At 43.5% G+C, this 14,838-nt stretch overlaps 1 protein-coding gene across 1 annotated transcript in view; it reads right to left on the minus strand.

Annotated features, from left to right (window-relative positions):
• Positions 1 to 14,838, minus strand: part of TEDC1 (tubulin epsilon and delta complex 1) — a 70,826-nt gene that overhangs the window by 53,616 nt on the left and 2,372 nt on the right. The window contains exons 3-5 of the mRNA XM_039699293.1: positions 14,773 to 14,837; positions 13,776 to 13,854; positions 8,034 to 8,236 (exon numbers count right to left, since the gene is read on the minus strand). Of these exons, the coding sequence (XP_039555227.1) occupies positions 8,034 to 8,236; positions 13,776 to 13,854; positions 14,773 to 14,837 (347 nt within the window). The remainder of the gene's footprint in view (positions 1 to 8,033; positions 8,237 to 13,775; positions 13,855 to 14,772; position 14,838) is intronic.

The raw sequence follows: 14,838 nt of genomic DNA on the forward strand, positions 1-14,838 counted from the left end.
ATATGAAAGTACTCAGAGGAAAAGAATAAGGGGTGGGAGAAAGGAGGGTGTGAAAAAGACATGGTGCTTTATCAATTTTCAGCCACATTCCATACATCTCAGGAAACAATTTGCATGCAATGTGCTTAGAGAGAAATTAAAGATTAAGAACTTTCAACTTCAGCAGCAGAAATGAAGTTGCTCTTTTTGGTTTGAAATACAAAGCAATCCCATGTTATAAGAAATCAGAGAGCAGGTGTACCAACAGTGGATGGAGATAAATTAAACAAGTACTTCATCATATAAATACTTCATCAAAGAACAAACAGGCACCGGTGTGTTTATAGACATGTGAGAAGGCAGCATTTTTTCCACTACTTGCTCTATTTGAGAATTTTAGTGACTTGGTATGGAATAGATCTTGCTCTGCTCATATATTTTGAATTACTAAAACTCCAAAAACTGATTTAATGCAAAATTCCTTGCAGATCCAACGATATGTCATTAGCAGGACTGCAGAGGAAACACTCTGCTGTGCAACTTCATCTAGACTTTCTATACTATTCCTACTGATATAGGAATCTTTAAGGCTTATAAATCCTTACCTTAATAAATTCACTGTGCCCCGTGCAGGCAATGGAACAGAAAAGGCCGTGCTGCCTGCACTGCTGTAAAACATGGAGATGGCAGGGCTGGCTCCCTCAGAGATGCTCTTTTCTGACTGTGAGCTGCCACCTGTCGGCCCAGGACAGAGCCCAGCTCATCCCCACCGAGCTCTGGCTTTTCCCAGGCATCTTCCCAATCCCCCCAAGCAGCAGCTCTCTGCCTCCACATCTGGACAACCAGCAAACAATCTGCTGCTCTTGGAGAAGCCCATGTTACCCATGGAGAAACAAGCCTGCTGGAACATGGATAAGACGTTTAAGCCATGGAGAGATGCACTAGGTCAACCCCTGACACTAATCCTTGAGCAGAGCAACACAAAGCAGCTGCCAGCTGGACCCTCCAGCGCTCGCCCCCAGCCCACTGCTCACCTGCACTGACTGACTCCAGGTCTAGACAGAAAATATTCACTCAGCTACCACTCAGATCTGAACTACTCCAAACCCACAGCCTGGGATCACAAAGGTGGGTAGGAGCACATTTAGATCCTCACTGCAGGGCTCAGGAAAGGCAAGGCAGTCACATAAATCAAGGCAATAAAGTGCTTCTGCAGCTTTTACTGAGCACTCATTCCGAACCGCTCATAATTCAGACATTGGTTTTGATGTGACATAACATATGTTAACTTCTGTAATTACACATCTTTAAACAGAACAGAGTTTTTTGTTGTTTTTTTCCTAATTAAACACCATAGCCAGAAATAACAGTATCAGACATGCTTTCTCAATTAATACAGCCATATATCTATCTGCAGGGGGGAAAATGTGAAAAGGAACAATCTGAACAGATGAATGCAAAAGGGACAGCACTATTTTCATTAATAGCACCATAAACAACACTAAATGGATTTCCTCATAGACAAGGCAGGATCCAGATTAGATTTATGCAGGGAAAGATAGATGGTATAAAAACCCATTCCCACATGGTGCACATACCAATTAAATCTCCAGATATTTGCATAGAAGAGCACGTTTTCCACAAACATAAGTGCTCACAACATTGAAGTTACGCCTGTATCGCGCTCAGCAATTAAAATAAAAAAGTGAAGTCCTGTGTTTCCACAAGGCCTTTTAGCTTTTAAATTTCTATGCCTCTTAGAATTACTACTCACAACAGCACTCCCAAGAGCTTACTCTTGGCAAAGAGTGAAAAAGAGAAGGTGCTGAGGGAAGACAGAAAATGTGAGCAGCTCTTACCCATGCCTGCCTTGTTCAAACAAGCCTCTCTGGCAGTAGCCATGGGCCTGAGGCACTAGAGCACATCAGTCCTTTATCCCATCCCTCCCCACTCATTTGGGAGGCTGTTTAAGAGCTCTGCAATACAGCAAAAGCACGATGCCTTTAAATGAGCTCAGCAGTGGTGCCTAATCTTTGGAGCTGCAAGGTTTTAAAAGAATGTTAAAATCCCAAAGCTCACTGCATTATATATTCAGACAGAACATGGCAACTAAACATCCTAAGACCAACACGTGACAGGGTAGACCTTAACTGGGAAAGCGTTCCACAGGGCTCATGAAATGCAATACACAGATAATGCCTTGCACTGCTTTTTTTCCCCTGCCTGAAGCTGTAGTTCCCCTTGCCTGTAGCCATTTGCTCCACTGGGGCAAGAGGGGAGCCCCTGGAGACAGAAAGATGCAGCTTCCTGCAGCAACACCTGGAGCTAGAGGAACACAGGGGAACAGCACCTGCCCTCCAGGAGAGAGGAGGCAGAGCTCTGCCATGGGTAAGAGCCTGCCATGCCCCTCTCCACAGGTTCCTGAAGGAAAAGTCCTCCTGAGGGAAAAGTGCTTCATTTCAAAGGATCCTCTCAGCCTTAGACCCAGGCTGCTGACAGTGGGACACCAAAAATAGATGTTCTCATTTAACTCCAAAGGCTGTGAAGATAATCAGAACGTACCAAAGGCACTGGCTGCTCCCCGGCACTGGAGGGCAGGAGAGGCACTGAAACATCTCAAAATCCCTCTTGCTTCCCCAACAGCCAAGGAAGGAGCTCCCTGTGCTGGACTTCAGCAAAGCACCAGTATGACCATGGTAAACCTTCCTACTAGCACGCCAGTCCTCATCATTTTCTCCTCACACAGCTGAAGGGCCTGTTTGCTGAACCCCATCCGGATCACGTCAGCTGTAATGTCAAGTTCAAGAAATTTTGCAATTCAGACATTACCGGAGACACAGCAGATTCAATAAATTATAAGCCTTTCTGATCAGCTCAGACTTGTCTTTTAGTGTTTTACTTTGACATGCTGTCTAGAAAAAAAACCCACTTCTTAATTGTGCATTCACCGTGACAAGCAAAGACAAACGTTGGTAACTGCACATCTTCCAGTGTAGCACAGGAAGAAGGTCCCACGACGAGTACAAAGTATGCTACAGACTTGCCAGTCACAATGAGGTGAGGAAAATTCTGCAGGAGAAACCTCAGAGATACTGCACCCTCTGCTCAGGTTTCACAGATGGCTTTTAAAAAAAGAATGTTCCTTAGCAGCTACTGAATCCAGCAACAGTAATAGCAGAAAAAGGGCAAAAACATAAATGGTGAGAGTTACTAGGAAGACAGGAGGACAAAGAGAATAGACGAGTAAGCTGAGGGAATAAGGGAGGAAAACCAAAAAATGAAAGCTGACAGACTAATATAGCCCATAAAGATCTGGAAAGTAATTACGCGTCTGAGTCAGAATCAATAAGGTTAATAAAATTCCCTCCTCTGTCCTCACTGGAATTGATGAAGACATGGAGAAAATGCAGAAAACTACTTTTCACTGAAACTAGTGCCCAAGGTTTCCTGGTTTTCTACTGGGGGAAACATTAAGCTTGGCTGCTACTTTAACACTTTCCTCTAATAACATGGTTTATGGAACAGCAGTGACTGTCAAGTTTGCTGTAAAAGAAAGGCATTGCAACAACACTGGACCAAGCATAAGCCTTACACTATACTGGAAATAGCCAGTGAGCCAAACTAGACCATGACAAACAAAAGATTAATCAAATTGCAAACCTAAGGGTCAGAAGGTATGTTTATCTTAATTTTGCCCACCAGAAGTAATTAAACTGAGTTCACTTTGGCATGCTAGAGACACATGCATGAATTCCAAGCACAAGAGACATAATAGCTCTATTTGTTGATTACTACAAATTCATAAAAGGGGAGGGGCATCCAATTTCACTCAGAGGGCCTGAAGAAGACAGGGGAATTAGTGGAAACAAGAACCAGTGTTTGTACAACATCTCCTGATGATCATGAGGGATATAACATCACTACATCCATTTAAAAAGCTCAACAGCCTCCACGCGTAATCAAATTACAGGGCACACAGATTAATTTCAGCTGTAGAAATAAAAGAAGCACAGGCAGTATTCCTCCCTGGAAACAGGAAAAATATGTGCTCACAAAGTACTGCTATTACCTGCTCAAACCATCACAGATTTGGAGAAAGCTGGGACGGTATCACTGAAATTTAAAATGTGAGGTAAATACAAATTAGTCAAATATTGAATGTGCTAAAAAGGCAAGTTTTTATCAACTATATGCCTCTCAGAGAGAATGAGAAATCCCCGGGTGTGCCTCACAAGTTCAGTGAAGGAGACAGTTTCAGCTACAAGTTTTCAGCTGTGTCTTGTACACTAGGATTTGTTCTGTGTGAATAGGAATCAATAAATGGCACTTGAGAATAATCTGCCTGTACATGATCACCAAAGCAACAGAAGACGTTGAGACATCACAGCAGTGCATATCTGAGATGGAAATCCACAAGGGGTGTCAAAAGCCTTTGAAAACCATGCCCATCAATTACTAGCCCAGTGCTTTAATGCAATTAACAGGCGAGAATTCCCAAGCAGACACTTCAGTGCATCGATGTGAGCCTCCAATTCAGATTGTACTTAAGTCTTTATAGATCCAACAGAGTTAGTGATTACTTCTTCTAAAGAGCTGGCCCATGCAAGGTTTGAACTTTCACTTACTGCCTCTAGAGTCACCAACCTGCTGACAGATGAGCACAGTAAATTCAGAGCACCTGAACTGCTGCAGCCCAGCTCTAAAGTTTATCATGCATTATGGATCCCAGTTTATCATAGATTATGGATCCCCTCCTCCTTCCTCTGCTCCTCCCTGACAGCAACACAGTTTGTTCCTTTAACTGTTTCCCCTCCCAGTTTATAAACTTCACATGCTAGAAGAGAGCATGGCTAGGGAAGGTTCTTCAGCCCTGCTCACTGGGGCAACCTGGCACAGGCACCAGGCTCCTGGCTCAGGAGACACTGCAGCACTGCCCTGCCAAAAAACACCAGCTGAAGTGCCCTGAAGGAATCTCTTACCTACCACACAAAAGCAGCCAACCCCCAGAACCACCCCAGGCTACCAGCCATGCCTGTCCTTGCCACAACTACCTCAGAGTGAATTCTGACTATATTGGCACTACCCCTTACCACCTGTCATCACCTCTGTGTTTAGAATTTCAGGAATCACTTAACTTTTGGTTCTGAAGATGTAAGTACATGTAAAAGTCAGCTTGTGGAAGCTTTTCCCAGCTCAGGTTCAAAAGATTAAGGATTCCAGGCAGAGCTTGAGCTCCTTGTCCATCATGTGTCATGAATACCCTTGTACCTCTAAAAATCCTTTAGAGCTGATGGAAGTGTTCAATTTGCAGGGAAAGAAAATGGTGTTGCTAAGGAACTGCAAAGGAAAAAAAGGCCAGAGTGTGGTAGCCTGAAATGAAATTATTTAAATTAATTGGCCATTGATATGTTGGGTATTTGGCATATTATCAGCAATTCAGCAGGCTTTGTTCTAAACTTAGGCTGAAAGAACAGTCAGAACATGATTGTACACTTAATTTAGGGATTAGCACCATTCTCTCTTCTCACACAACAGATCCTGTTCATCTTTATGGATTTCAGACAGAATTTTAAAAGCAAACCACATGAATATCAGTTTGAACTACAGCTATGCCTACGGTTATTGAGACTCCTTTCCTTTTAAATGAAGACAAAGGGTAAGGATTCTCTCCAAATTTATTCTCACTGGTAGATCAACAGATGTACTTTTCCAGCAAGTAGTGGCTTTCACACTTTGCTCATTTTGGCAGAGATCTCAGCCATGCACAGAAACAAATGTATTTCATAGATTTTTGTTTTGCAACATTTTCACTTCAGGAAAATTGTTTGTAATCATTAAAGATTCCATTCAGTGGAAGATTTTTCAAGTTCTTAATGGAGAATTTAATTTCAATTGTTTTAAAGAGCATTCCCTTTTCTTTCTCCTATTTTTTGGGACAGATCTTTCCCAAATTAAGGTTTTTTTCCTCTTCTTTTACCTTTTTCCTTCATTTTACTGAAATAGAAGAGAGTCAAGACTGCAGAGACTACACGTCTGGTGTGTTAACTAACAAGATGTCAGGTAGCAAAGTGACAACCTCTCCCTCCCCCTCTCTGAGATTTTGGCATTTTATTGCTGAACACTGGCTGACGAGCAGGCTTTGCCACATGATTACCTCACAAATAACAACAGCTAGCAAATAACAATATCTAACAACAATAAAACTTAACACTTTTATGAAGCAAACAAACAACAGGCTTCCATGAGTGGTTTATAAGGAGCTGATTCACTGACCAAAATGAGGTGTGTGACCCACCCATCTCCTCCTCACCCACCACTGCCTCCTTGCATCTTGCCAGTGCATTCCTAGATTTTCATTTGGTTGGCACCAAAAGGCTGAATTTATTGGTTTTGCAATGCCTAGTTGATCAAATAAAAGATAAGACCTCTCCCTCAAAATTCCATTTGTTTTAACTTTCTTGTGATAGAGAATCACAAAACCCAGCAGTTATGCTGTAAATATATTCTTTTTTTTTCCCCTTGTAAATATCTATTATTTTTATTGGGGCATGAAAACTGCTGGATGAACACCATACAAAAAATGTTTCCATTTTTACAATGAGCTTTATATACACAAGCTAACTCCAACTTCCAGTCTATACAATTTTTGTCTGGTCTATTGAAAAAAAAAGTTCAGACTCTTAAGCCTTTCCAAACACTGTTTTGGACAGTTATGAAGTAAAAACATTTAATATGCATTCCAGCTTTTTGAGAAACACGAGTACAGCAGGTGAGAATTGAAGTGAGAGACACACCAGTATGTGTGGCCATAAGAGATAACATTGTATTGTCATAGTTCTTTCATCCCTTTTTGGGAAATGCAGAACTTAAAGCCTTCAGAGAAAATAACACAGGTGCTGCCCCGCTCCCTGAATTCATGTCACATTTCACTTGTCACTCTTTTGTAACAGAAATTAAGGAAAACTTTAACAAAAAAAAAAATTTAAAAAAAAAAAAAAACCCAAACCACAAAAAACGGCTACTGCAGATGAAAAACAAGAAAAAGGTAAAAGAGAAGTTGAAAGTAAAAAGTTGTCCAGCAGTGTGTTTTTTCTGAAATCTCAAGGCACCCTTCACAAAAGTAGATGGCACTGCCACTCACAGCTCAGCCTCTTGTGCTCCCTCTTCTGCGTAGCAAATAATTGTAGTGCAGCAAGAGTGGTCCCTTTCCTCAAAATACTTCTTGTAATGTTGTTACAAAAAGGATTTTTTCCCTTGAACTGTTTTCCATTTGTACAAGTGTTTTCCTTCTGAAGACACTGTTTTTATATGGCAGCTTTCCTGCTTTGCTGCCCCCTGAAAAGGCTGCAGAAAACCAGGGGAAAAAACATATTGAACCAGGGGTTCAAGAAAGACCACACACTTTAGACACCACAAGATAATCAGCAGGTAGGGCTTCCGACCTACAAAGTCCTTTGCCAAAAAACTAAGAAATTCTGCGAGCCTGTCATTTTGAAGCAGACTGAGCAGTAATTAGTGTCTGACAAGATGATGGTTACTTCAGAACAGACTTTCTATGTACTAACAGCTTTTATTAATGGAAAACAACACACTCCAGTGTGTTGTCAAAGGTCATTAGTTACCTCAAGGGCAGGAGCTGCCATTTGAGACCTTGTTGTTTGCAAAAAGTATTATTTGCCTTACTCTTACCTGCTCTACCCAACAGTGTCAACACAGCCAGCACTCATTGCTAACCTGTTTGCCTGCCCTGCAGAAGCACTCAGAGCTCAGTCTGGGAGCCCAAGACGCAGAAGCAGAGAGACTGAAGAGACTCACTTACCTCCACAGTGGTCTCACCTGCACCAGAAATAGGAATCAGGGAATTCAGGCAGGGGTGGGAGTTTGATAAAGTGAAAGAACCCCTAAGCTTTGCACATGGAAAGCTTAGAGAAGGGAAAGAAAATAGATGCTGGCCTTTTTTGAAGCTGAAGTCACTTACCTGCCAAGGCACCAGGACAGCACCCATCACACACTGGGGGTGACAGGGTGGGGTGGAAGGACACAAGCATGCTCACCGTGCACACAGAGGTCTCATCCCCGGTCTGCACTCTGTTCCGAGCCAGGAGCTGCTCCAGGAGGCCGGGGCTGTGCAGCAGCCAGGAGAAGGCCAGCAGCAGCTCCCGGCTGCCCGCGGAGCCGTCGGCCGGCAGCCGCTGGAGCTGGGGCCGGCCGTAGCCGTGGTACCACAGTGCCCACTTCACAAAGCCAACCTGGGCACCTGGGGAGCAGAACAACAGAGAGTAACACCCTGCAGCACTGCCTTCACCACTCACTCCACAGCTGCTGCCTCCTCGGAGGGCAGCACGTTTAACCCAGCCTAGGAAGAGAGTGGGGACTTAGTCTTTATCAAGTGTCACTGTAGCCTTGTGTTAGAGACATAAATTAGATGGATGAGGTGCTTGGTTTTTGTGAAGAATAGCTGAATCTTTATTGTACAATACCTTACTTTTGTATGGTATTAGAAGGCACAGTGTTTGAATTTAATAGGTTAGCAAATTATTGAAACTCAGTTGGTTGGTAATGGCTAATGTACATGTTGATCAAATAGCTTTCTTTCTAGATAGTTTATATTTTTTCTTCATGGATTCTTACGGGATAGACTTATTTTTGTAGGTGCAAATTCTTTCTCATAATAATAGAGTTATTGTTATATAAACATATATATATGTTATATATATGTTATATATATATTGTTATATAAACAATAGATTGTTATATAAATAGATTGTTATATAGCGGCTTCGGCTGTGATTTTTATTTTTATAATTTCTTTTTCTCATGGGAACTTAACAGGTTAGTTTAGCCAGAATAGCAAGGTTTAAACCATGTTTTAGAAGGTCTTTATTTTATGAGGTTTTATCTATATGCAACAATCAACAACTGGTGAAGGACAGGAGGGAAAGGATAAAAGCCTTCTTTATACTGCCCCATTCTGATTGCAAGAACTGCTCAGGGAAAAGAAGAAATTCAAAGTTGGGATCAAGACCAGTAGTGGCCTCTTGGAAATTAACACAGGCAACAAAGGCAACTAGCCACCTCCACTACAACGGGACTCCAACTCACCTATTCATTTTTTATGAGTCACCAAGCATGTTATGAATTAGTAAACACTCTAAACCACTCTACTCCTGAACTAAACTGGAATTTAGAGATAGGAGTTTCACAGCCTGCTGCAAATCTCTGAGCGCCAGAGAGCAGAGATAATGCAGCACAGCACATGGGCTACTAAATTCTCAGGAATGCTCTGATCCATATCCCTTCACACCAGCAAATGTTACCTGACAGCTACAAGACAGGCACTGCAGGACTGTAAAATACTGAGGAAACATAGAGAAGGTTGTTATTAAAAAAGGTTCTGCTCAATAAGCCTTGGCTCTGTATATGTCAAAAACAGAATAAGAACATAATTAGGGGGACAGTGAAAACAACACATACTGGCTAAGAACCACCAGGTGTAAAAGGAAGACCTGCTCAGAAAGTTTCTGGAGTTCTCTGAGGGCAACAAGTGATTAAGGAAGATTCAACCACTGCAAGACATTTAGACTTCCCACTGGGATTCAGCTTGCACAAAGAAACCAAGGCACTGCAGTGGAGGGAGAGGAAAAGCCTTGGATCAGTTACAAGTACCCAGCAGACAAGAACCAGAGGGCAGGAACAAATAGTGGTTTCACGTGAGGGCTCTGTGCTAAACAGCTGCTGCTCAAACAACTCAGAATGACACTTAGACAATGTGACAGTGACAGAAAACTTGGTGCTGATGTGATATTAGTAGTAAAGAATGCAGGCAGATCATGAAGGACTGCAGAACCTTGAGCTCAAGCTTTAAAATGACAGATAAAAGTATTTTTAGAAAAAAATGAAAAATTATGTGCACAAAGAAAGAAGTGTTCCTAACTTTACTGACTTACAACATAAGACTGGACCTGGAACTGCTCCGTGGGCTCAGGAACACAATCTCAGATGATAAGGTTTTTAATGACAGCATCACAATTGGTTCTGACAGGCATCCAAAGGCAAACTCAGTGTGAGAAACCTAGCAAGGACACTGAACAGAACACAAATGCCCACCGTGACCCTTATTTCTTCTCTCCCATTAAGGCTACAGAAGATTTGGAAAGAAGTGAAGAGAAAAGACAAGTATAATCACAAGTATAATCACAGAACAGCTGCATTGCAAGAAGCGATGAAGTAGGCCAAGAAGAGCAAGAATGGATATGACAAAACTCTTCAAAATCCTGAGTGCTGTGCAATGGGTGAAGAGTGGATGATTTGTTTGCACAACACTCAGCACAAGAACTGTGAGCCAACAAAGTTAGCAAGCATGTGAGTCAAAACATGATAAAAGAGATGCTCTTCACACACGCAGCACAATTCTGAAATTGCTCACTGTGGGACTCTATGGACTCCTAAGAGTCACTCAGGCTCAAGGAGAAACTGGATTTACAGAACACCAGTTCATGGAAACTTATGAAACACAAACATATCCTCTCTGGACTGGAAAGCGTGAGATGTAAACTGCTGGAGGCTGAAGGAATATTCCCTATGCCGTGAAAGCATCCTTCTAGATTTGCTCTTTCTTTTCCTTTGACAGCTGGGTGGAGCTAGAGGAATGTACAGTTTCAGCAGTTCAGGCATTCCTACAAAGCAAAAGACCTAAATCACTCAATTTGCTCTTCCCACAGACCCTGTGAATGAAACAAGCAGCTTCCCTTCCCCATGTCAGGGTGGCAGAAATGCCTATGACTTGCTAAAAATCTTCCTGTAGATGTGCTCTCCAATCCCTCAAGCACAACAGGAGCATGGAGATATTACAGAATTTATTTTGATAACTTGTGAACATTCTTACATGAGCAGGGTTTTCATGTCATCCTTTCCTTTTCTGTGTGCATTTGTCAAGAAAGGAACTGCCATAACAGGTAAAGGCAGAAATCCTCCAAAAGGAAGGATGATCAGTACATGCTTTCCTCCTTTTTCAAAGCAAATAAGCATCACATGCTGCCATCTGCAGTTCAAGGTGCTCCTCAAAAAATCACGTATCAAAGTGGAGGAAAAGAAAGCACATCAGGTGTTTTTTAGTTTCTTTTATCACCATTTCCCTGCTCTATCACTCAGGCCAGATCCACAGCAATTCACCACCTGAATTTCAGTGTTCTTCTGGTCCTTTATCTCCCCCTCTTTCATGAATCCCTCTGCAATATGCAGAAAGGAAAGCACGTCAGGTGTTTTTTAGTTTCTTTCATCACCATTTCCTTGCTCTGATATATCACTCAGGACAGATCCACCACAGCAATTCACCACCTGAATTTCAGTGTTCTTCTGGTCCTTTATCTCCCCCTCTTTCATGAATCCCTCTGCAATATGCTGCCCTCACAGGAGAGGGTACAGCTGGTGTACCAGGCAGGAACTGGGAGTGAGCAGTCAAGCCATGGATCTGGAACTGGGGCTCAAGGAGCCTTCCTGTGACCTTAGAAAAGTCCCTTGGTTTTACCCATCTCTAGAATGCTCAAGTTAAAAGGCAAAAGTATAAATGGCAGTAAAGGTTATGTGAGTACCCAGGACCAAGATGGATTCTTCCATAATGTGCAACCAAGAGAGAGGAAAAAACCTCACTCAGATAGAAGAGACACACCAGACACCCCTCTGATGTCTTCTTATGGTATTAGGATTAGGAAATTTATACTGGAAGACCTTCACAAGGCTCCCAACTAATCCTCTTCTCCACAGATATTATTTATAAAACTATATTCAGCAAGTAAGACCAAGCTGGGGATGAACCTCAGGGTTCAGCTCACTTAAAACTATACTCAAGCTGTGCTCTTCTGCTGTGAGTCCTGACAAATATTTTCAGTGATTTACAAGATGATATTCAAATAAGAGCTATGCACTAGCCTAGCAGGCTAAAATGGAAAGGAACTACAAACCAAGTGCAAGTACAGACACAGATCCATTACTTCATGCATAGGTAGTGGTATTATGGGAAACTACTGTTCAGAAAAACATTTTCTGCTGCATTTGTCAAACAAACAAAAATCTATTGCAGCTCCAGACCTCTCTCCCATGCTATAAAAACTGAACAGCAATCCCAGAAAACAAATGTGTCCTCCAACCATCCAAATGCATATTGCACTGCAACCTGACAGGTTGTTAACCAAGTTAACAACCAGCCTCTGTGAAGAACAAGCAGCATGAAACCATTAACTATGATTTCATCAGCAAGGTTATGCCCAGAGTATTCACACAGCTTACTCTGACCCTCCACTGTCCAGTGGCCCACTGCTGTGACATGTTTAAGGGACTGGGTTTTACAGTAAGTTTTTACCAAAGTTTACAGTTAAGTGCTTTTCACTGTGGGAAGAAAAAATTCTCACAGAACCAGAAACCAGGAGCCAGTTGCAGAATTTTATAACCACTGACTGGCAGGCTCCAGTGGGATTCCTGAACTGGCCAAAGATCAGTGTTTCCTTTTGAAAAATAACGGATACAAGATCACTGGAGAATGGCTTCTCTTTTCCAGAAAGCTGTTTCTATGCACACAGTAACCCCTAGACCAAAGGAGTCTTCACAGCCTTCCTCTGGGATCTGGCCACTGCTGCTCTCCTTGCTTTAACCAAGGTAATTAAGAGGTTGTACAAAAAGAGCAAAGAAAAGCAAAGCTTGATCTGTGGACTAAGGCACTAGACTTGGATTAGAGGAATCTGTTTCAATTCTCTGTTGTGTAACAGGATCCTACACAAACCTGAGAAAGTTATTTAGTGCCTATGCCCAAGGCTTATTTCATTTGCATTAAATACACAAGAGACCAGAGCCGGGGCAGAGAAGAAAAGCAGTAAAATATCGATTGTGTTCAGAGCAGACAACTCATTCACTTGCCAAGCAAAAGTAATTAGTTTCATTTGAAAAACAGTACAGCTCTTCAGCCTGAATTTCAGCTTTAATCACAAAGTTGTGACTAAAAAGGTTTCTCAGCAATCAGCCGAGCAGTTCTCAGCAGAACCACACATTGCTACCTCACAATACACCAGTGGAGGCTGTGTCTGCTGTCTCCAGAGCCAGGCTCCTGCCACATGCACTTGGAAATTCTGTCCCCAAATGCTACAGGCAATTAGTATGGGAGCAGCAAGGATCCAATAAGGTTGCACATGTGCAGGGCCACATCCACAATGCTGTGGGAGACAGTCAATAAACAGACTTGCCATACACAGCAGACTGAGGATGAGTGGAAAAATAAGAACAGCCAAATGAAAAATAGCAGTCCTGCGAGTAAGAGGACTTCCTGCTGAGCTACCAGCTAAACTATGCTGGTGGTTTTGCTCTGCATTCCACAGCGCTTAACCTTTCCTAATTCCATTTACAGAGCCACCAGGCTCACAGCTAATCAGGGGCTTATACAGTGCTGTTTAGGGTGTTTTGCTTTCAAGGGCAAAAGTGAATATTAAGTGGAGTTGGTATGAGGAGACCTTGATTCATCACAATACAATTCCCAAAAGGCCCTAGATAGACATGTTTCAAGAGAGAAGATGGAGAGTAGTGTTGTACTCGGAATAACATACATTTAAGAAGAAAATAGTCTTCTGCTGTTTTGAGAAGCCTGTAGGCATTCAGCTCCTCTCTGGAGCAGTGGTCCTGTCCATAAAGACATTATTCACAGTCCCCCTAAAATAATAACAGAGCACTCACAACAGGGAGAAATGAGCCAAAGGTGCTACAAAACCAGTCCCAGGACAGATGGAAACTGCAGTCAGCCAGAATGATGTTACCTATGGCATCAGACTCTGTCCACCTGCCCCCATGGATCTGCTTCAGAAGCACATACAGCAGCTTCCAGAAGTCCAGGCTCTGCAAAAGAGAGGGGTGGAAGAGGAGATCATCAGGAAAAATATCTGCCATATTATTTAGTCTTAATTAGGCAATTAAGCCCATATCTGAATATCACACATGGAACAGCACACCTGCTGATCCAGCCAACACCATCTGATCGGGCAAGTTCATGTGTGTCAGTGTTGCTGTTCATGTTCCTGTCCATGTTCATGCCTGATGAACACAGAATCTACGGAAAGGAGCACCCAGAAGGAAAAGGGCTAATGCAGGCTGTACAGCACCACCCAGCACTTCTACTGCAAGACCCATGTGTGGAGGAGCATTCCAAAATCTGCTCTGACAAAACCACACGTGGCACAGCTCACCCGCAGTCAAACAAGCACCTGAACACACCAGTACAATGTGACCACAACAGCGCCAAACTCACAAAGCGGCACAACAGAATGAGCTGGAACTGGGAATCGTTTCTTGGCTGCACAAGGACAGCATGCTGACAAACTCAAATAGTGATTCTTATGGCTGGAATCTTGGTCAACACTCATAAAACCCTTAGAATAGCCGAGGAAGGGAGGTACCCTGTGTGCGAGCTGGAAGCCTCGGAGGCAAAGCAGCAAGACCCAAGCCGGGTACGGCAAAGGGCAGCACCGAGGTGTCGCAGGCCAGGGTGAACCACCAAGCCTTAAGTTACAACCACAGTAAGGCACAGCCCTCCCCAGAGCGGAGAGTTTGCTGAGAGTTCCCTGACACAAGTCAGCCGGGGCCGCACCGAGCCGGGGCCGCAGCGCAGCCCGCACGCAGGGCCTGCCCCAGGCTCGGTGCCCGTCGCGCTGCCATGCCGAGCCTGTCCCGGGCCCAGCCGCACTCGGGTGTCCCGCTGGTCCCCGCTGCCCTGTGCCCGTGCCCGCAGGGTCTGCGGGCGGAGCGGCCGGCTCTCACCGCCTGCGGCCGGTCGAACCTGGCGCGGCGCAGGGTGTCGGGGGCGGGCCGGGCGCGGGGCGGCAG

Source organism: Passer montanus, unplaced genomic scaffold (genome assembly GCF_014805655.1).
Source record: "Passer montanus isolate IOZ18808 unplaced genomic scaffold, ASM1480565v1 scaffold131, whole genome shotgun sequence".
Lineage (NCBI taxonomy): Eukaryota > Metazoa > Chordata > Aves > Passeriformes > Passeridae > Passer > Passer montanus.